The sequence below is a fragment of the Sorex araneus genome, chromosome 4 (genome assembly GCF_027595985.1).
Source record: "Sorex araneus isolate mSorAra2 chromosome 4, mSorAra2.pri, whole genome shotgun sequence".
NCBI lineage: Eukaryota > Metazoa > Chordata > Mammalia > Eulipotyphla > Soricidae > Sorex > Sorex araneus.
In genome coordinates this window covers 45,516,256-45,539,862 of record NC_073305.1, presented here as the reverse complement: position 1 = coordinate 45,539,862, position 23,607 = coordinate 45,516,256, and the positions used below count along the sequence as shown (strand labels likewise).

The 23,607-nt window shown below is 40.5% G+C and overlaps 1 protein-coding gene across 6 annotated transcripts in view; it reads right to left on the bottom strand.

Moving 5' to 3' along the window:
• The window catches only part of ARIH2 (ariadne RBR E3 ubiquitin protein ligase 2), a 57,460-nt gene that overhangs the window by 27,385 nt on the left and 6,468 nt on the right, over positions 1-23,607 (bottom strand). For all 6 annotated transcript variants that reach the window (XM_055135096.1, XM_004615266.3, XM_055135097.1 and 3 more), the window contains exon 3: positions 22,647-23,007. In XM_055135096.1, the coding sequence (XP_054991071.1) occupies positions 22,647-22,913 (267 nt within the window). In that variant the 5' untranslated portion in view covers positions 22,914-23,007. The remainder of the gene's footprint in view (positions 1-22,646; positions 23,008-23,607) is intronic.

The following is a 23,607-nucleotide window of genomic DNA, read 5'->3' as shown; positions in this document are numbered from 1 at the left end:
GAGATCAGACTAAATAATACATAATGATGTATGTATTATTTTACTAAATATACTAAAATATATAGCCACATACTAAAATATATAGACAATTCACATCAGTGTATCAAATAGTTCACTTCCGTGATATTGAACTTATTACTCATGATAAACCATTCCCCTTCATTTTAACAGTTTAAGTAAAAGTTAATTGATCAGGGGCTGGAGCAATAGTACAGTGGGTAGGGCATTTGCCTTGCTCAATGCTGACCCGAGTTCAATCCCCGGCATCCCATATGGTCCCCCAAGCACCTCCAGGAGTAATTCCTCAGTGCAGAGCCAGAAGTAACCCTTGAGCATCACTAGGTGTGACCCAAAAAGAAAAAAAAAGTTCATTGATTAAATAAATAACGTGAATTGATAACTGTGACTTCCACAGTATTCAGTTCTGATGACTTTATAACCCTCTGGCTATCTCACAACCTCAAAGATCAAATCCTTCATGTACAACTGGATGCCCAAGTAGTGACCTCCTTGAATGTTGGTATCTGATAGGACTACAGGGCATAGCTCTCAGAAATGCCTTCTCATTCCTAGGCCTGTCTGAGTTAGAACATGAGTCTCCCCCGCCCTTTTTTGTCTTTTTTGGGTCATACCCAGAGATGCTCAGGGCTTACTCCAGGCTCTGCACCCAGGAATTACTTCTGGCGGTACTCAGGGGACCACGTGGGATGTCAGGAATTGAACCTGGGTTGGCCGCATGCAAGGCAAATGCCCTCCCCACTGTACTATCCGTCCAGCCCCTATAACATGAATTCTTAAATCTTGTCTTGGTGAGTGTAAACTCAGCCCCAAAGATCATTATTCCTTTGTTTTTCCTGGGTGCTAGGGAAGGGATTGTGAATGAATAAGATGGGAAGGAGAGGCAAGTAGCAGTACAAAGTTTATCAAAGTCTGGAGGGTGTCCTCAAGTCTCTGGATAGCACAGAAAGGACCTTCAGAACCAGCAACAGGATTAGTGCGGACACTAACTGCAGCCCATCTCTGCCACTTTCCCTACCCCCTTTCCCTATAACCTCAAATCTGACCCACGACGACTCAGAAGTATCTGGAGAGCTTTCCCTATAGCTTTAGAAGTCTGTAGGGTCACATTTACCCAAAACATGACCTGAGTTACTAATTATAACAGCTTTGTTTTTGCCATTGCTTTTACAATTTCAACATTCTTGGATGATTTCCAAATCTTTATTTCAGAAAGTTCTTAACTACAAGTATGTCAAAAAATACTTCACTCAAACATCTTGTGTCATTAGCTATAGTCTATACTTGAGACACTTGAAAACTATTTCCCCGAACCAGGTGGAAACAAATAAAAACAGGCAAAACAGTGATCTGTACTGATGACCTCTGTCAGTAGTTACCACTTATGTATAGATAAAAGATGAACGCCAAAAGGAAATAATTGTGAGGCAAATGATGCTAGATTTTCTCACAGAGATAAAGAGGTATACATGAATTTAGCTGTTACCAGCAAGCAGATCCTGATATGGTTAATTAATAACACCACAAATCAGATATTAAGGAGGCCTTTTCTTCCATGAGCAGAAACTAGAGAAATGCCATAAACATTAAACTGTTGGCTGGGATAAAGAACACGTAGACAAAAACACAACTGTTGGCCTCTGACCCATCCACTGTAAGAAGAGAGCTGAAGAACTGATTTCAGTAGTTCAGATAAGGCTACTCCAGCAGAAATCAGTTACCAGCTTTTGCTTTACCAATACTGTAAGTTTCTCCCCTGTGTTGTTTCAACTTTATTTTTTATCTACTAAGTCCCGAGGCAGAAAGCAAACTATGTTTTTTCCAAATCACAAGTCTCCAAGTCCACCTGAGGATTGTTAGTAATAGCCACAAATTTCTTTTTTAGATTCCCCAAATCTCTTTTCACCTCCAAATTCAAGGAAGTATCTCAGAATTTTATACTGATCATTGGAACAAACATTTCTTGATACCTTGACCAGAAAGAACTTAATATGGCAGAGGGGAGAAGGCCTGCTACCAGAAGAAATAAGAACAATAATATCCTGAAAAATTTCAAATACACCACCAACATCTATTTTCAGGGGAAAATGTTTTAAGAATTTCAGGAAATTTAAATGTTATTACTTGATAATCCAGCACACTTCATGTGTATTATTCAAAATAATGCAGAGAACATGCTAATTTTACATATATATCAAGGCATATACTGAACAGTCTCTGCTCCTGACAACAGTATCCAAAAAAACCCATCAGTACAGCCCATTCTTCTTCATCCTTTTATATAAAGCTGGTTCAAACAGTCCAGGGACAAGTTAACAACAACTTGCAAATAGATTTTCTCCCCCAGAAAAGTGAAATTCAGCAGCCCACCAAAACTGTCACCAGCCCTTCCCACACTTACCAGTGCCATAGGGAGGATGCAGCTGATGGCAGTGAGCATCAACGCCCTGAAAAAATACAGGTGGTAGTTTCAATTTTTATTTAGAATTCTTACTTGCCAACTGCCTGAAATGTTTTAAGGCTATATGAATGGGTTTCCATGCCTCAGCTTGTGTTAAGCCACTTCATGGTCCAATTATATTTGTTAACAAATACTAGTGAGCATACACTAAAAAGTAGAAATGAAGGAAAGGAATAAACTGTGAGTCAGCTTCTGGTCCCGGGATAAAGAGGGACAAAGTAGAGAATAACTAGCCTAAAGAAATCAAGATGGATGGATTCAGGTCTTAGGGGGTAGAGTGTGAGGCAAAAAGACACTCAAGGGACAGAAGAAGAATCAAGGTTAAAATACAAAGGAGAAGGAAAACAAGTCTAGAACAGAACAAAATCAGCAATGGCAGGAGGGTGGGGGGGTCCCAGAAGGTATGACCTTAATCATGACTTGCCTTTGATTATTAGGCTTTTACTTCTGTACTTCACACCTACTACTATCTGCCTCTAAAATGTCAGCTCTCTGGCAACTGATAACATTTTTCACTTTTTCTTTTCTTTTACTTTTTCTCTCCTAGAGGGAGGGCTGACTGTAACTGAGGCAGCCACATGATTTATGTGCTTTTAAAATCTGCTTAAAAGACACAAGTTTGAATATTTCCCTCCAGTCTAACCTAATATGGTTTCTGGTCATTAAAATCAATACAAAACAAACAAAAAAACCTCAAAGATCAACATCTAAAGACCTCACTCAGTATGTTATTAAATATTGTAGTTTCACTGTCACGGTCATCCCATTGCTCATCAGTTTGTTCGAGCGGGCACCAGTAACGTCTCTCATTGAGAGACTTATTGTTACTGTTTTTGGCATATCCAATACATAAGGGTAGCTTGCCAGACTCTGCCGTGATTGTCAAGTTTAAAATATTAAAATCATTATTCCTTGATCACCAGGGAACTTTTATTAAGAAAAACCCCAAGCACCTACAAAAATGAGTAAAATGGAAACTATGTATCCATCAATCAGCTCTGAGAGCAACTGAAAGTCACTCCCACTGCATTGTTACACACTCATTCTTCTCCCTCTATGTTTGTTAGGATAATCCAAAGGGAAATAACATGATTTTTCAAAGGTGAAAATGCTGGAAATGGGATGTAGTAGCATAATACTAGGGGACCAAATGGTGGGGTAGGGTCACAAGAAGAAAAAAAGACCAGGAGGCTACTGTCAAAAAAAGGTTGCAAAACAACCCTAGCCTGAAAATTTTACAAGGTGCATTTCAATGAAAATACTCTGGAAAGTACATAGTACAAAAAGCTGGATACAATTCCTTCAAGAATTCTGACAGGCCAGAGTGGAAAGTGCAGCAGATAGGCCCGAGAGACAGCACAGCAGGTGGGGCAATTGCCTTGCATGCAGTGGACCCAGGTTCAAAACCCAGCACCACATATGATCCCACAAATCTGTCAGGAATGATTCTTAAGCACAAAACTAGGAGTAGTAAGACCTGAGCACAGCAGGATGTGACCCCAAAACAAAAGAGCAGATCAGGAAGGGTGTCTGTCTTGCATGCAGCCAACCTGGATTAGATCCCCAGCACTCCTTATGGTCCCCTGAGCCCTGCCAAGAGTAATATCTGAGCAGAGAACCAGGAGAAAATCCTGAGCACTACAAGGTATGCTACCACCAAAAGCAACTTACTTCAAACAATGCACTGCCTCTTCCAGCTACAGCTACCACGAAGGAAGCTGCAAAGGTGCAATAACACCAAATGCTACCTAGGCAGTACCATATAGGGCTCCCTTCTCTACAGAATACCTGAGTCTAGCACATCTTAATGATAAAAACAGAGAATTCAACAGTATGTAGACAAAGCTACTGCCTGACACCCTTGACTAAGATGTAAATAAACTTTTTAAAATAACTTTTCACCACAAAACCTATCTTTAACCCTGTTTATGTATATAACTTCATCAGAATAGAAAATCCTCAAGAGCAGAGATTTAAAAAAAAAAAATTTCTGGATCCAGGGCAGTAGTCCACCGCCGACTCAGGTTTGATCCTCAGCATCCCATATGGTCCTCCAAGCCCACTAGGAATGATTCCTGAGCACAGAGTGAGGAGTACACCCAAGCACAGTTACATGTGGCCCCAAACCAAAAACAATACAAGAAAACAAAAAATTTCTTTCCGAACACAAGACAACCTGGAACAATGCCAGTGTTAGTTGGTTGCTCATCTAATACTACCTCTGCCTGTATCCTGTGATTGAGTCCAGTGTTTTTCATTAGGAACAGTACTCTCTTTGGGACCATATTCCAAGGGGGGCCAAACAGCTAAGACTAGGGAGACAACTAGTAGGATGGGGGGAGGGGGTGTGAGAAGAAAACAAGGCTAGAAGGGGACTACAGTGAGGAAAAGGAAGAAAAATGATCTCATCTCAAGTCACTGCACATCCGTATTGTCTGTCTTCCAAACCCCAGGAAGGTATTAAGGTCTCCTAAGTTATCAGGGGATGCAAAACCTAACAGGAGAAACAAGATAATACCTTCTCTGAGGAAGGTTTAAATCACTCTATCACTGTCATCCCACTGTTCATCGATTTTCTTGAGCAGGTGACAGTAACGTCTCCATTCGTCCCTGTCGCATGCTAAGCCCAATGGCGTACTGGGGGCTCTTTCAGGTCAGGGGAATGAGGATGGTCATTGTTACTGTTTTTGGCATATCAAGTACGTTACAGGTAGCTTCCAGGCTCTGCTGTGCGCGCAGGTAGTTTGCCGGGCTCTTCAAGAGGGAAATACTGCCATTTTTATTTATAACATTTTATATTTTATACTTTTTATTTTATTTGCTTTATGGGTCACACCTGGTGATGCTCAGGGGTTACTCCTGGCTTTGCACTCAGGAATTCCCCCGGCAGTGCTAAGGGAACCATATGGCATGCTGGGAATCGAACCCGGGTCGGCCACGTGCAAGGCAAACACCCTACCCACTGTCCTATTGCTCCAGCCCCCTATATTTTATTTTATCAAAAAAAGGTCCAATTTCACTTTCTCAACTGTGCAACATCATATGCTCTCTGTTATCCAGCAATAGAAAACATGATCTAATGATGCCATTTCAACATGTCTGATTGTTGGGGGAAAACTCCAAATAATAATAGTGGGTTTAACCACTGCTGGGAATATATCCCAGAGAGGCAACAAAGTATAATCAAAATGGCATATGCACATGTATGTTCATCGCAGCACTGTTTACAATAGCCAGAATCTGGAAAAAACCCGAATGCCCTAGAACGGATGACTGGTTGAGGAAACTTTGGTACATCTATACAATGGAATACTATGCAGCTGTTAGAAAAAAGGAGGTCACAAATTTTTTATTTAAGTGGATCGGCATGAAAAGTTTCATGCTAAGTGAAATGAATCAGAAAGAGAGAGACATAGAAAGATTGCACTCATCTATGACATATAGAATAACAGAGTGGGAGACTAACACCCAAGAATTGTAGAAACAACTACCAGGAGGTTGACTCCATGGCTAGGAGGCTGGCCTCACATTCTGGGGAAAGGGCAACTCAGAGAAGGGATCACCAACTATAATGTAGTCGAAGGCCATGTGGGAGAAGGGAGTTGCGGGCTGAATGAGGGCTAGAGACTGAGCACAGTGGCCACTCAACACCTTTGTTGCAAACCACAATAGCTAATTAGAGGGAGAGAACAGAAGGGAATGCCCTGCCACAGTGACAGGGTGGGGTGGGGGGAGATGGGATTGGGGAGGGTAGGAGGGATGTTGGGTGTACCGGTGGTGGAGAATGGGCACTGGTGAAGGGATGGGTTCTCAAACTTTGTATGGGGGAAACACGAGCACAAAAATGTATAAATCTGTAACTGTACTCTCATGGTGATTCATTAATTAAAAATAAATAAATTTATTAAAAAAAAACTATGAAGTTAATACTCTGTAACCATGTTGCCTAAACTTCAACAAAACTAAATTAAATAAAAAGAAATAAAATAGAAAAAAAATAACAATAGTGGGTTTATTATTGAATGTGATCAAAGTAAAGAGAGAATAAAGTAAAAATCACCTTCACACAGGTAGAAGGGTAGTGGGAGGGGGGTATGCTGGGGTTCTTGGTGGTGGAACATGTGCACTGGTGAAGGGATGGGTGTTTGATCATTGTATGACTGAGACTTGATCCTGAAAGCCCTGTAACTGTTCTCACGGTGATTCAATTTAAAAAAAAAAAGGCCCAATTTATTTTTTAGTATATTATACATGAAGTTCATTTATATTTCATGTATAGATGAGAAAGGTCTAAACAAAAAACAGAGCTAAAAAAAGGTCATTAGAGGAGATTATAGGAAAATCAGAGATGCTAACAGGTTTTAGGTAGCAAGAAACAAGCATGTTAGAAAAAGAGCAATCAGAAAGTTAGGCTAGTGTTTGAAGAAGTCACTGACAATTTTTCACAAAGAAAGACAATCAGTGTGGTGTGGGACTTTTAATAAATTTTGTAAAGTACAAAATGCTTAGCTTTTACCTCCTCTCTCACTCTAAAAAAGAAGAGGACATGGGGCTGGAGCAATAGCACAGCGGGTAGGGCGTTTGCCTTGCACAAGGCCGACCCAGGTTCAATTCCCAGCATCACTGAGCACCACCAGGAGTAATTCCTGAGTGCAGAGCCAGGAATAACTCCTGTACATCGCCGGGTGTGACCCTAAAAGCAAAAAAAAAAAAAAAAAGGACAGAAACTGAAGGCAAAAATACCTGAAAGCAGAGCAGATAGTATAAGAAAGTGCTTGCCTTTCACGTGATCAACTAGGATTCCACGCCCAGCAATTCACATGGTCCTAGAAGCACCACAAGAAAGGATCCCAGTTCACAGTGATTCAATAAATAAAAATAAATAAATATATAAATAAATAAAAGAAATTATCCCAGAGTACAGAGCCAGAAGTCAGCCACAGGTATAACTGAGTATGGTTCAAAATACCCCAAACCAGGTGGAGCCACCCTTTCCTACCCTGCCCTAACAAGACCCCCGAGTCGCCACCCACGAACAGCCACTCTGGCTCCTGATCAAGCTGTTTAACAGCCATGATCCCTGAGACTCAGAAACAAATCTCAGAACCCAGCGGCTTTTGGCAGAAATCCCTTCAGATTTAATTACTAAAATTTCACAATTCTAAAATCGCGTGGCCATAGGCTATTCAAAAACAGCAATAGAAAACAAGCTGTCGGGGCTGGAGTGATAGCACAGCGGGTAAGGCATTTGCCTTGCACGCGGCCGACCCGGGTTCGATTCCCAGCATCCCATATGGTCCCCTGAGCATCGCCAGGGGTAATTCCTGAGTGCAGAGCCAGGAATGACCCCTATGCATCGCCGGGTGTGACAAAAAAGCAAAAAAAAAAAAAAAAAAAAAAAGAAAGAAAAAGAAAACAAGCTGGCTAATGTTGCATTTTCAGCAGATCTGAGTGTTGGGGTAAAATCCCAAATAATAATGTGGGTCTGATGTCAAAATACTGAATGTAATCAAAGTAGAGAGTAATGTGGAAATCATCTGCCACACAGGTAGGGAGAGGGTGTGGGATGGGGAGTATACTGGGGGTTTTGGTGGTGGAAAATGTGCACTGATAAAGGGACAGGTGTTCAGGTGTTTCATCATTGTATGACCGACACTTAAACCCGAAAGCTTTGCAACTGCTCTCGTGGTGATTCAATAAATAAATACATATATATATATAAAAAATACCCCAACCCTCCCCCAAAAGATTTGAAAGTTATTTTATAATAGAGATGAAACTGTTTCCCCCCATCTTTCCTAACATCTATCTAAAAGTAAGGGCATTTGCCTTGCACATCGCTGATCTTTTGTTTTTGTTTTTTTGGGTCACACCTGGCGATGCACAGGCGTTACTCCTGGTTCTGCACTCAGGAATTACCCCTGGCAGTGCTCAGGGGACTATATGGGGTGCTGGGAATCGAACCCGGGTTGGCCGTGTGCAAGGCAAACGCCCTACCTGCTGTGTTATTGCTCCAGCCCAGCACATCACTGATCTTTTGATTCTCCACATCCCACATGGTCCCCCAGCCCACCAGGAGTGATTCCTGAGTGCAGAGTCAAGAGAGCTTCAGCCCCGAGCATCACTAGGTATAGCCCAAAATCCAAAAGATAAAGGTAAAGCAACAGAAGAAACCCTGGAAACAGTGCTTTCTTAAAAAAATTCTGAACTCAACCCAAATTCAGACCAACAAAATAAAATCAAGTAGTTCATTAAAAGCAGTTTGAGGGCTGGAGCGATAGCACAGCAGGTAGGACGTTTGCCTTGAATGCAGTCGACCCAGGTTCCATTCCCAGCATCCCATATGGTCCCCTTAGCACCACCAGGAGTGATTCCTGAGTGCAGAGCCAGGAGTAACCCCTGAGCATCGCCAGGTGTGACCCAAAAAGCAAATCAATCAATCAATCAATAAAAGCAATTTAATAAAAACACCTATCTCTCCCACATTTTTCACACTAACATCCATCCCTCACCCATCTTCAACTTTCCAAAATTACTATTTCAGAAGAATCTCTACCAATCATCTGAGTTCTTTTGGTTACTACCAATATTGCTGACTATGCTCATAATTCTCTACCAGTCTTAGTTTACCTTCCTGCCTTCTAAGCACCAATTTCTGGATTTTTAAATCGCTATTTTCAGTTCCTCTATTATTTTTCTTTGTAACTTTAAGGCTGCTTATAAAATAAGAGCTGCAATTTCTAACATTTGGTTCCATTGTCATGCTGAATGTCACTACCATTGGGCTAGCTACGGGGATAATTAGACAATCTATCAGAACATATATACATTACTTAGTCGCCACCAATTACTCATACTTGTGCCACATATGCATTTGTTTCATATTTGGCTCATGATTTTATATGCAGTTTTGCTTTAAATGGGAATTTTAGTTCAACTGCTTCTTGAAAAGAATTCTGATTTTTTGTTTCTGGGCCACCCAGCTGTGTTCAGGGAACCATAGATGATGCCGAGGATCCAATCCAGGCTGGGCATGTGCAAGGCAAGAGCCCTACCCTCTGTACCTATCCCTCCTGCCAAGAGTTCTATGATTGCTTCATGATATCCCAGCTACCTTTGAACTTCATTTTCTCTTGAGCTTGTGAGCCATCTCATTCCTTTTTGTTTGTTTAAAGAAAAAAATTGTTAAGGACTGAAATAGTATATAAAAATAGTATATACTCTAAGAGTCAGAGTATGACCATATTCCAGAGAGTGGCATACATAGCATTGTTGAATTTTTTCTTAGATCCTATCAAAATTATTTTCAAATTTGGATTGAAAAAGCCCCAAAGCCTATTATCCAAGCCTATTACAAAGCTGATGAGACTTTTCAGAGATTACTAGGTTATTCACCCATTTCTAGACCTTTCAATTTCCTTTTTTAATTTTCTATCTTCAGATAACACCAGATGAGATAATTTGATAATCTTTGTACTTCTTCTAAACTGAGTTTACCCCACAAAAGCAGAATTCTAGGTTTAAAACATGATCTCTCAGGATTTTGAAGATCACTACTCCATTATCTTCTGGTACCTAATATTGACATATGATATCTGATTTTTACTTGTTTTTAAAGAATGTCTTTTCATTTGTTTTGGCTGCTATGCTGTGGGGGCCACTGCTAACAGTGTTGGGGATGTGGAGGGAGTTGAGATGCCTATCGTCTGATCCAATGAAAAAGGCAAGAGTCCAACTTTGGGGACCGGAACAATAGTACCGAGAGTAGGTTGCTTGCCTTGCACACAACTGACCAGGTTCAATCCCCAGCATCCCATTTGGTCTCTGGAACCTGCCAGGAGTAAACCCCTGAGAATGGCCAGTATGTCCCCAAACAAACAAAAAGTGCCTATAATCAGAAATAAGGGAAAACTAGTAATAAAATAGTCAAAAAGAACAACTTTCCCAGGCTAAAAAAAAAACCACTCTTTTGTTTTGGGGCCACACCCAGCTGTGCTCAGGGTTTATACCCACTTCAATGATAAGGGATTGGTCCTGACAAGGCTGGGGTTCCGTCAGAGATGCAAGGGACTGAAACTGGGTCAGCAGCATGCAAAGCAAGGGATAGTACCTGCTGTACTATCTCTCAGGCTCCAAGAGACCACTCTTTATGCACAATTAGAAGAGGAGGCTGGGCCTGATAATACAGTGGGGAGGGCATTTGCCTCACATACGACCAACCCAAGTTCTATCCCCAGCAGCCAATATGGTACCCCAGCAGGCAGGAGTTATTCCTGACTGCAGAGCCATGAGGAAACCCTGAAAATCACCAGGTGTGACCCAAAACAAACAAAAATTATTAGAAAAAAAGAAAAAAGAGAAAGAAAAACAGGGCCCTGTTTTAGGTTGTTGTAATTTTTTTTTTCTTTTTGGGTCACACCTAGCAATGCACAGGGGTTTGTACTCAGGAATTACTCCTTGCAGTGCCCAGGAGACCATATGGGATGCTGGGAATCGAACCCAGACTGGCCGCATGCAAGGCAAACACCCTACTGGCTGTACTATCGCTCCAGCCCGTTATTTGGTTTGTGGGCTACACTCAATGGTGCCACACAAACCCCATTCTGCTCCCCTCCCCTCCAGCTTCCAAATGCAGATGGTTCTCAGTATCTGCTGTCTTTAGGCATTTGTTATACAGTTTCTTTATATCCTACTATGAAAGAGATTATTCTGTAACTAGCTCACCCCCCCACCCCACACACACACTCTCTCATTCCCCCCACTTTTGGGGCCATACCCAGTGGTGCTCAAGGCTTTCTCCTGCTCTGCACTTAGAGATGACTCTAGGCAGGGCTCAGGTGATCATATAAGGTGCTGGGGATCAAATCCAGGATAGCAGAATGTAAGGCAAGCAAACACCCTGGCTGCTGTCCTATCCCTTCAGGCTCAGGTTCTATTCCCAGCACCACATGATCCCCCAACTCCCAAGCACTGAGCATAGGAGTCCACGAGCATAGCTGGATGTGGCCTCCCCTTTCAAATATAAAGGAGCTTCTCATTGTTTCCCTTTCTCTCTCTTTTTTTTGGGGGGAGGGGGGGAGGATTAGAGGGGCACAGTCGGTGATGCTCAGGTGTTACTCCTAACTCTGCAGTCATGAATTACTACTGGCGGTGCTCAAGGGACCATATAGGATGCCAGAGATAGGCTGTGAGCAAGGCAAATGCCCTACCAGCTGTATTATCACTCTGGCCTCCTTCTACATTGTTTTCACAATTTTTTCCTATAAAATCGTGGGGGAAAAAAATCTTCCTTCTTTGGGGGAAGACAAATCTAATCAAGTTTTTTGGAAGCCAGAGAACACTACTACAAAATTTTAAAAATTGACAGAAAGAAAGAGATTGAAACAAAAGCAAAACTAAGGACCTTAGGGCCGGAGAGATGGTACAATGGTTAATAATGCATTTGCGGGGGCTGGAGAGATAGCACAGCAGGTAGGGCGTTTGCCTTGCACGCGGCCGACCCGGGTTCAAATCCCAGCATCCCATATGGTCCCCTGAGCACGGCCAGGGGTAATTCCTGAGTGCAGAGCCAGGACTAACCCCTGTGCATTGCCAGGTGTGACCCAAAAAGCAAAACAATAAAATAAAATAAAATAAAAAAATAATGCATTTGCTTTGACCAACCCTAGTCCCATTTGGCATCACAGGAATGATCCCTGAGCATAGGGCCAAGAGTAAGCCCTGAGCACTGTTCGGTGTGGTAAAGAATAAACAAACAAAACAAAGATGCACCTCAATATAATTAAAAAAACATCAAAATCAACTAAGCACTTTAGCAGTGCTGTTAGTATAGGCAACAAAAGACCAAATACTGCAGCCTACCAGAAATGTAGTAACAACAGGCTACCTTTTTCCTGGTCATAGTTCAAAATTCATTTTCTGTTATTTTTACTTTTCTTATCAGTGAGTCACAGAAGCAAAGTAACAGAGGCTGTGGATAGAGGCAAAAAAAGCCGAAGTACATGACCTACCTACCACAGGCATGCTCAGAGGCATTACTCAGTAATGTCCTTAGAGCTTTTCTCAATGTAGCCCCTATCCTATGATTTAAGATGCACAATCCTGAGATTGGTTTTAGGGATATACAGAAGTTTTCTTGACTAACAGTACTCCTAGAAGTACGGTACACATTCCTAAACCCACCAGGCTTTCTGTAAGAAGTGTGGCAACTATTAACCTCACGAAAGGACACAATGTAAGAGTGATGCCCCAGGAAATCAACCTTGTGAGAGGAAGCAAAGTGATTATGATAGGCAGAATAAGTTTCAAAAAAAGGGATAAAACTACAAAGAAAATTGTGCTGAAGCCTGAATGCAATGTGTCCAGGTGCAGTACCAACCGAAAGCTATTAGGAGATGTAATTACTTTTGAACTGGGAGAAGCTTCATTTTTTTATTACGGAAAAAATAAACACAATCTGTTTTATTTTTAATTTTGGGTTTTGGGCCACACCTGGCAGTGGTTGGGGCTTATTCTAGGGCTCACTCCTACTGGGGTTTGAAGGACCATTGTGGGGCCAAGGATTGAACCTAGGCAGGCCACAACATAAAGCAAAGTGCAAAGCAAGCCCTACCCACTGTGCTATCGATTCAGTCCCACAAGTTATGTTTTTAAAAAACATTTAACAGGAACCCTCAGCAAACATGTGAAAACAACCTTCCTACAATATTCCTTTCTTCACCATGACTAAGCAAACAACATTTTGCTGGACAATCACAACTTAGGCACTTTACAAGCGTTTATTTCAAGTATTACCATACAGGAGGTATTATGTTGTATACAAAATGTCTACAGAATGTCATTGCATATAGCTTCTACATAATGATAGCAAAAAGAATTCCTTCATATCAATTAATATCAATGTCAATGGCCTAAACTTACCAATCAACAGAAACAGATTCGGCAGAAAGGACCAGAAAACATTCCAACTTTCTGCTACTTAAACAAAAAGAGACACCTTTGAACATCAGGAAAAAGCAGACTTAAAGTAAAAGGCTAGAAAACAACATCGTAAGGGCTGGAGCGATAGCACAGAGGGTAGGGCGTTTGTCTTGCACGCGGCTGACCTGGGTTCAATTCCCAGCATCCCATATGGTTCCCTGAGCACTGCCAGTAATAATTCCTGAGTGCAAAGCCAGGAATAACCCCTGTGCATCGCCAGGTGTGACCCAAAAAGAAAAAATTAAAATCGTAAACAAACATTCCACTAATCAGGCTGGGATGGCCATCCTTATATCAAATAGACCTCAAGTTAAAAAAAAGTTGTAAGGCACAGAACAGGAATGATCATTTCTTAATAACCAAGGGATTATATATGACATGTACAATATATACATCATGATGAACTTAATATTTATGTACCTAATGATGAACCATTAAATATTTAATGCTAACAGACCTGAAAGAAGATACTGACAGAAACACAATAGTAGCTGGAGACTTTAATACTACTTTACCACCTCCGGATAGACCAACTAGACTAAAACACAACAAAGAAACACTGACTCCTTGAAAGTAATTGAAGAGAAATTCCCCAAAGGCGGAATACACATTCTTCTCCAGTACACATGGAACATTCTCCAAGAGAGACCATATACTGGGTCATGAAATATAGTCTATAAAATCGGGAGGATAAAAATTTTATCAACTATTCTCTTAGAACATCATGCATTAAAAATGGAAGTTAATCACCAACAGAAATGAGGAAAACTTGGACAACCAGTGGTCACAGAGGAAGTCAGGGAGAAAATACAGAACCCTAGAAACAAACGAGAATGAAGATCTGAACTACAAGAACATTCAGGACAGAGCAAAAGCAGTGTTAAATTCATAGCAATACATTCATTAGGAAGCAAGAGAGAGTCCACATAAATAATCTAACCATTCAGTTGAAGCAGCTAAAAAAAGACCAACAAACGGAACCCAAAATAATAGAAGGAAGAAAATAAAACTCAGAGCAGAAATAAACAAAAATGGAAACTATCCCCCACAGCAAAAAAAAAAAAAAAGTCCAAGGGGCATGGGAGATAGTATAGAGGGCAAGAGTGCTTGCATGTGGCTGACCGTGTTTGACCTAGTACTACATTAAGGTGGTGCCCTAAGCCCACCACAAGTGATCCCTGAGTGCAGAACCTTGAAAGAGTAAGGGCTGAGATTAGCCAGGTGTGGTCCAAAACAAAAAATAAAAACAATTCAGAAGATCAAAGAAAATCAAGAGCTGTTTCTTTGAAACAATAAACAAGATTGACAAACTATTAGCAAGGTTCACCAAAAATAGAAAGAAAAAAAAAAAAAACACTAGTAAATCAAATCAGAATGAAAGGGGATAGTCACAGACACACCAAAAATTTTAAGGATTACTTAAAAAATCTTGGACCAGAAAGATTACAGGGTGTAGGGAATTTGCCTTGCATGCAGCTTGACCCCTGTTCAATCCCCAGTAGTCCATAGTCCATACGATCCCCTGAGCACTACCAGGAGTGATCCTTGAGCACTACAGGGCATGATCCAAAAACCCCAAAGCTTTTTTAAAAAACAGAAACATAAAAAATAAACTCAGATCCCTTTCTAACACCATGCAAAGAAGTCAAATTAAAATGGATTCAAGACCTTGACATGAGACCTGAATCCATAAATTATACTGAGAAAAACATAGACTACTTCATGACATTTTAATCTAGAGGCATTTTCTATGATTCAATGCCATTTGCCAAGCTAAGATAAACAAATGGGACTACATCAAACTAAGAAACTTCTACACCACAAAAGAAACAACAGGAAGGCTGGGGTACGACAAGGAGGGGTGGCAATACTGGGACAATGGTGAGGGAAGTGGACACTGGTAGAAAAGTGTGGTCCTTTTGTTTTATGCAAGAAAACACTCCCTTTAACAGAACTGAAACATAGTGCTCAAAATTAATTTTTCTTTTCATTTGAAAAGGAACTCAAAAACATGAAAACAACATTCCTATAATATTTGCTCTCTCTAGTATGACTGAGCAAACAACATTTGTCAGGACAACCATTTGTTAGGCACTTTATAAGCATTTATCTCAAGAAATATTATAAAGAGGTTTTATGATAAATGAGCTTCAGCTTAGTGATGCTAAAGAACTTGCTGGAGCTTACAATGTATGGCAGAAAAGAAAAAACAGGAGTGCAATCATCTAACTACTAACCCAAGCACAGAACAAGCCCAATTAATGAAAATAATCATAGCAGTAATAACCAATCCCCAACAACTTTAACATGTAAATGTTAAAGTTCAGTGGGAAAAAAGGAGCAAAATATGGTCCAGGAATAAGTTTATGCAATAAGCAGCCATTTAAAAAGTGAGAAGAAATATTTAAAATAAATAAGAAAAATCAGATTATATAAACACATATATATTATTATTAGCATGTAATAATGTAAACCATGGCAGGGCTTTTTCCCTTTTTGTCTTTTTTGTCTACTTGTTCACAACTATTCAACTATTTTTCTAATGCCTGGCACAAAAATGCTCAATAAATACTGACTAAAGGAATGAATAATAAAGGACTGTATAATTAACTACTGAATAAACTTTACTATAAATAAGTTATAGCAAAGTTATATAAGAATAAGGATAGGACCTAATGAAAAACACGAAAATTTTATTTTAGGTTAATGTAATTATGAATATTCTTTTCATAATATATTAACACAAACAAAAAACTTCAAATATAAATAAACTCAGGATTGGGACACACATGTAGGATTAGAATTACCCCTTGATTACATTCAGTTAACAGCTTCCTAAAGTAGTGAAATGACAAGAACAAAAATACTAAAATCAAAGCTGGCCTTCAATCTGATGAAGAGCCAGCTTTTCTGGGGAGGAGGTAAGTACGCTATTGTGGTACAAGGTACACAGAGAGCACACAAAATCAACAATGTATTAATAACCTTTATAAACTGGCAGACAGTCAACTCTAGCACTAGTTGTGCTTAGACAATTCACAGCGCCACTCTTGATACGTTACATCTGTATTTTTAAAATAAGTGTACATATTAGTAAAATACACATCAGATCTCCAAGTAAAACATCATGAAATATGTCAACACACCCACCAACAACCTGAAACACAGGAATTTAATCTAGATTCTACTAAGATACAGGCATGCAGAGAAACCTGACAACAGATCTTAAAAATAGAAATCAGATGGCTATTCAGCACACAAACACTGTGTTACTAGGCCCAGCTTAAACAGTTCCCAAGAATAGTCACAAAATTACAGTCATTCCTCAGTAAATAAACATTTAAATTTTAAAAATGTAACAGTATTAAAATTTAGCTATACCAGAATACAATAATGTTACTTTAATAAATAAAATTAAAATCTCTCATGAATAGTATACAAAAATTTGGTACCTCTTAAGAGCAAAGCATAAGATAATTAAGAACATCAAATGTTCATGCTTCAAGTGACAAATGAATAAATACCAGGTTATTTTCAACACAGGACTTTTGTACTTTAGCTCATTCTTAAAGCTTTATAACAGAAGAAGAAAAATCATATACAGAAGAGATTTGCTAGCTAAATTTTGCTGAGTAAACATTAGATTTCTTAAAAATTCAAAAAAGAGGCTGGCAGAACAGTATCCTAGGGAACATTTTCTCAACTCTATAGCAGTTAACAGAGCAATTTATAAAGAACTGTAGTTAGTAACACTCATAACCAGCTTATCTGTCCAATTCCATTTGAGAAACCCCAGGTTTGGAAAGTGAGTGCAGACTGTTGTTTGAGAAGTTTTGGGACTGGAGAGATAGTAAGGCGGGTAGCCCTGCACACAGCCAACTGCCTTGCATGCAGTTCGATCCTTGGTACCCGGAATGGCCTCTCAGCCCTGTCAGGAGAGATCCCTGAGCACTGCAGAGTACGGCCCAAAAGCCAAAAGGGAAAAAAAAAAGTTTTAAGGGGCTGGAGAGACAGTACAGCAAGTAAAACACTCGCAAACAAGTGGCTGATCCTAATTTGATCCACAGTACTAGATATGTATGGTCTGCCAGCCCTTCTAAGAGTGATCCCTAAGGGAAGAGTCAGAAGTAAGGCTGGTTGTGGAACAAAAAGAAGAGCAAGTTTCAAAAGTCTTTCCTCCAGTGGTAAAGACACATCCACATTTTACTCCATTTTACTTTAGTCTCCTATTTCAGTCTAGTAGTTTACTTTTTTCACTTCCTAATTTTGTCAACTTGTCAGGGTCCTCAAGTTACCCCACTGACTGCCCTTCTACCTAACCTTCAAGGTTTTCCTGTGAAAGTTCAGATAGCTCCTGTAGCTCCAAGACTTATTTCTTCTTCCTTCTTAAGCAACTGGGTGAAGCCTGAGTGACATTCACACCAATATTAAAATACTGAAATAAAGGACACACGGTAAGAGACTTCGGTAAGAGACTTCTGGCTGTGCTCTCAGTTTGGGGCTCTACCACCGAGAATCTTCTTAAGCAGCCTACTGGAAAATTCCTCCTCCACAGGTTCACAGAACAGTCCTAATAAGATTCACTGAATGAAAAAATTATTCCTGGTTAAATACTGCAATAAAAATGCCTATTACTAGAAAGGACCTCTCTCATCATAACCTTTGTAGGGCCAGGAATATGGCTGAGTGATAGATCACATGCCTCCCATGTAGGAAACCCAACCCAGAACCCCTAAAAAATTAAATTCTTGGGGTTGGAAAGATAATACTACTTGCCCCAGCACCTCAAGGGTTCCCCAAACCCCACCAGAACTGATCTCTGAGCACAGAGTCAGGAGTGATCCCTGATCGTGGAAAAACCCACCAACTTTTTCAGTTCCATCATTTCTGTTTGCAGTTTTCTCATTTTTGTTCTCTGCTACCACATACAGTACCCTGAGCACTGTCAAGAGGGATACTAAGGGCAGAGTCAGGAGTAAGCCCTGAGCAGCGCTGGGTGTGGAAAAATAAACAAATATGCATTAAGCAAAGGGGAAAAGACACATATATGGGGCCATGGGAATGAGTCAATGGAGTACTTGATTCACTCAGTGGAGTAGTGTGATGTCCTAAGCAGGTTTCACAGTAAAAACTGTCAATGGTCAGATATTTTTCGCCCTGCTCTTAGACCTCAATACTCCAACATGGCACTTCCATTCGCACAGAATGACAACTCATTTTCAAAACAATGTATACCATTATTTGGACACTAATAATTTATTCCTATAAATATATAAGCATTTTTTGTCTCCCTTGTCCTTCATCTGATTTTCATGACACTTTCCTTTTCAATTAATCATGTTACTACTTACTAACAGAAGTCCCAAAGCACAAAATTAAAGTTACCCTCTGACACTAACAGTCTTTATAAACCAAAAAGCCAGTACAGGCCAAGGAAAGAACTCAAAGGACTTTATGATATGCAAGCCAGGAGCAACCTCAGTCCCTCCCTCCCTGCCCAGTATCCAGCTAGGAGTAGCCCATGAGCTCCATCAAGGTTGTGTTCAAAACAAAAACAAAACCAGAACACCAAAACCACACAGAAAATAGGAAAAGTAAAGAAATCGACTGGAATTCTTCTACACAAGAGACTTTAAATCCTAGTTAGAGAGCGCTCAATGAGGTGAATTCATGCTTAGCATGTAAAGGGCCCAGGTTCAATACTAAATACTGCATGATGGTTCAGAAATAAATTTTGTGCCATGCATATTTTATATTTACTTTATTAAAAAAAAAAAAAAAGGAAGAACACACAAGAGATAATACAACATAACTTGCTTGCCTTGCACACAGCTCACTCAGGTTGGATCCCCAGCACTGCCAGAAGTGATCTCTAAGCAGAGGCAGGAATAAGCCCTAAGCACCACTGGATGCTGCCCCAAAACAAATCAAAAACGGTTAAGTTTTATATAGTTTACTGTATAAACTAGAGATATAGTACAGGAATTAAGGTACTCATTTGCCTTGTATGTGGCCAACCCCAGGTTGAATCCCCAGCACTACATGCAGTCATATCCCTACCACACCCCCAAATACCACCAGGAGCAGTGTTTAGGGCTTACTCCTGTTTCTGCACTCAGGGGTCATTCCTGGTGGGGTACTGGGGACCATATGGAGTGCTGGAGATCAAATCTAGACAGGCTGCATGCAAGGCAAACACCCTACCCAACTGCACTGTTATCTCAGCCCAGATAATTGCTTTCCTAATTTTTTTTTTTTTTTTTGCAGTGAAAGGAGAGGGGGGCTTTGGCCTACATCTGGTGGTGCTTGAGGCTATGTTCAGGGGTTGACTCCTGGCAAGCTAGAACTATATGCTGTTCCAGGGATCAAACTGAGGTTAGTTGGGAAAAAGGCAAGCAGTTTAAATCCTGTATTATCTCCCCAACCCCTTCTTTTTTTTTTTTTTTGCTTTTTGGGTCACACTGGGCGATGCTCAGGGGTTACTCCTGGCTCTGCACTCAGGAATCATTCCTGGCAGTGCTCGGGGGACCATATGGGATGCTGGGAATCGAACCTGGGTCGGCAGCGTGCAAGGCAAACGCCCTACCCACTGTGCTATCTCTCCAGCCCCAACCCCTTATTTTCTAATTTAAATAATAACACCTGTATAACCCTTACAATAAAGTTAAAACAAGTCTTCCCTAGATGACCCACCCATTGCTTTCTTATGGGAATGCCTCTGTCATTTCAAACTTTCTCAAATGTTTGCTTTAAACAAAAAAAGGAAAGAAAAAGAAATCTAAAAAGGACAGAAATACCAACGAATTCATTAAAGCAATGGTGGAGAAATTTGAAACACAGAGGTTCCACTGGGTCACTGGGTCGCAAATTTTCAGCTTCTCACTGAGCAAGAAATACTTCCACTTTTCTTTTTTTTCTTTTCGCCCTGCCCCCCATCTTTCTTCCTTTCCCTACCTCTTGTACCAGATACTCAGTAAACTGAATGAATCCCAGGTTCATTCCCCAGCAATATGTGATTTCCCCAAGCACCAACAGGAGTGTTTTCTGAAAGCCAAAATATCCAAAAGCAGGACAGGAGAAATGGTACAAAGGTCAAGGCACTTACTTGCCTAGCATGTGGCTGCATTCACGACCCTGATTCAAATCCCAGAACCACATATGTTCCCCCAAATTCCATCAGTTGTGGCCCCTGAGCAAAGAGCCAGATGTGGACCACTCCACCCCCCAAAAAAAGAAATTGAGCTTCCCATTTTCAGTTAATCCATAATAAAGCCTTGAGTAACTAGATCCAAGCTATTAACCTTTGCTAGTAGCCACGGGAGAGAGAAACCTAATATAGTAGAAAAAGCACATATCCAAGGCACAAGGTATTTCCATCTAAATACCAACAAGAAAAGTATTTACTTGAAATCATGCCAATGAGCCTGATTGGCATGATTTATTTCACTTAAAAGACAATATTTCACTTAAAAGACAAAAAAAAAAAAGACAAAATCCATGTAATACTAAAGTAAGATCAGAGTAAATAGTAAAAACTATCTGCTCCACTTCTATATAATGCCTAGTTAGAAGATAAACATGCTGGGGATCTATCTAAATGATTATAAATATATTAAAATTTTATAATATGAGAGTGATATATACGAGTACGCTACATAGTACAAAATGTACATAGTGACATTAATAACTAGCCTGAGGTGCTAAGATATAAAAAAGAATGATCATTAAAACATTAAAAAGGGGCTGGAGTGATAGCACAGCGGGTAGGGCGTTTGCCTTGCACGTGGCCGACCCGGGTTCGATTCCCAGCATCCTATATGGTCCCCTGAGCAAAGCCAGGGGTAATTCCTGAGTGCAGAGCCAGGAGTAACCCCTGTGCATTGCCGGGTGTGACCTAAAAAGCAAAAAATAAAAAAAAATAAAATAAAATTCTTAGACCAGGCCAACAGTACAGAGAGTAGGTTGTTTGCCTTAAACGAGGCCAATCCAGGTTTGATGCTGATCACCCCAGATGGTCCCCTAAGTCTTGTCAGGAATGATTCCTGTGTGCAGAGTCAGAAGAAAGCCCTGAGCACCACTAGCTATGACCCAAACCCTCCAACATCTCCCACAAAAATTAGGATTCTTGAGCCCAGAGAGATACAACAGAGGTTAAGGCCTTACACGTGGACCTAGGTCCAATCGCCAGCACACATATAGTCTGCCAAGCACCACCAGGAGTGGATTCTGAGCACAAAACCAAGAGTAGTAAACCAGTAGTTCCCGAGTACGCCAGGTAGGGCCCCAAAATAAACAAACTGGGGCTGGAGCAATAGCACAGCAGGTAGGGCATTTGCCTTGCACACAGCCGATCCGGGTTCGATTCTCAGCATCCCATATGGTCCCCAAGCACTGCCAGGAGTAATTCCTGAGTGCAGAGCCAGGAGTAACCCTTGTGCATTGCCAGGTGTGACCCCAAAAGCTAATAAGTAAACAAACAAAGTTTCTTCCTGGAATAACCTCTATATATGCACACACACCCCACCTTCCATCCAGCACCAGTGAGTGTGGCCTAAAATTAAAAAACAAGAAACAAAAATGAACAAGTGCCAGCCATGTAACTCAATTTGCCTATTTGAGACCTTGGGTTTTATCCCAGTACCACAAAACAAACATTTCCATTACTAACACCATCACCTCTCTTCAACCCACCCACCCAAATCAATTGAATATAAGCCATGTGAATTTATAATCACAAAATTCTCTTTGAACACAAGCATTAGATATCAATATATGAAACAAGATCATTATCCAAGGGCATGATTATAAAGGGTAAAACAGAGGAATTTGGGTATTTTTAAGACACTAGTTGCTCACATAAGATATGTGAAAGATAGTGATTCTTACAAAGTCACCTAAAACTCATTTTATGACACAAGTGTTAATTTATGCAATTTTGCTTCAATGTACTTCTGGTCTGTCCTCCCTGAATCCATTCCACCAGTCTATTTAAATTCTTAGTAATTTGGGAATCTGAAGATATATACTTAAAAAAAGAAATTCATTAAATGTGCTCAAATGATACAATTAATACTTAGCTTTGGTTTCAAGTTATAGGGCCATTAAATCAGTCTAGAAGAGACATTAGTATCAGTACATATTTCATTCAACTGAGGGGATTACACTTTGAATTGACAACACTGCTCACCTTTAGGACAGAGGCTAAGCTGGTCATATGCTCGTTGAGGGCACTCTCCGACTCCTTGTAGGTCAAACAGGTAAATTGATATTCCTCAGGATCAAAGGCGTCTGCTCCCTGCTGTTCCACATCGCTGGCTACTCCCACATAATAGTCCTCTATGTCCCCAGGGTCCTCATCCTCTTCTTCTTCTTCCTCCTCCTCCTCCTCCTCACAATTTGGATCATAGTCTTCTTCATTGCTGTCAGATCCCTGGCTATTCATGTCCACAGACATCTTAGCATCCAGCCAATTTGCAGATCAGGAAAGTAGGATTTTCCCCCTCCCCCCAAACTTTACCACCTTCTCAAATGCATTAGTGTTCTGTCTTCTAAAGAAAGAAAAGGGGGGGAGGGAGTGTTATTTTCATTATGAGAAGTTGTAACAGAAATCAATCAAGAATCAAAGTAATATAGCTCTAGCTCTCCTCCACTATGGCTTACTAACTCAAATCACAGAAAAACGTGCCCATCATCTACCCTTGCCCAAGCCAATCAAAGAAAAACTGTTTCCTAGAAAGGCTGACAATGGCAACGTCACATAAAAAGCCTGGCACAAAGAGTACCACTGTCTACTCTATGAAGAGTCAAATTCCAATGGATTTGTCTTTCCTGCCAAAATCCTTTAAGAAGCCCATCACCATAGCTGGCCCTCACTGGGGAAGCAACTTAAAGGCTTAACTATCAAAGTTTAAAATTTCTTCACAAATCATACCCCAAAAAGTGATGACACAGTTCATAAATAGGAACACAGTTCCTTCACAATATAATTGCCTAGGAAATGAAACTGTTTCACAGATTCAATATTTAGAACTTCTAATCCAGTGGTTGAAAATCACTCTAATAATTTTTTCAGCTTTGAAAGGTTTTATTAGGACCAAGGGTCAGCAATAAAGGGCTTTAGTGGGACCAGACAGATAGCAAGCAACAGG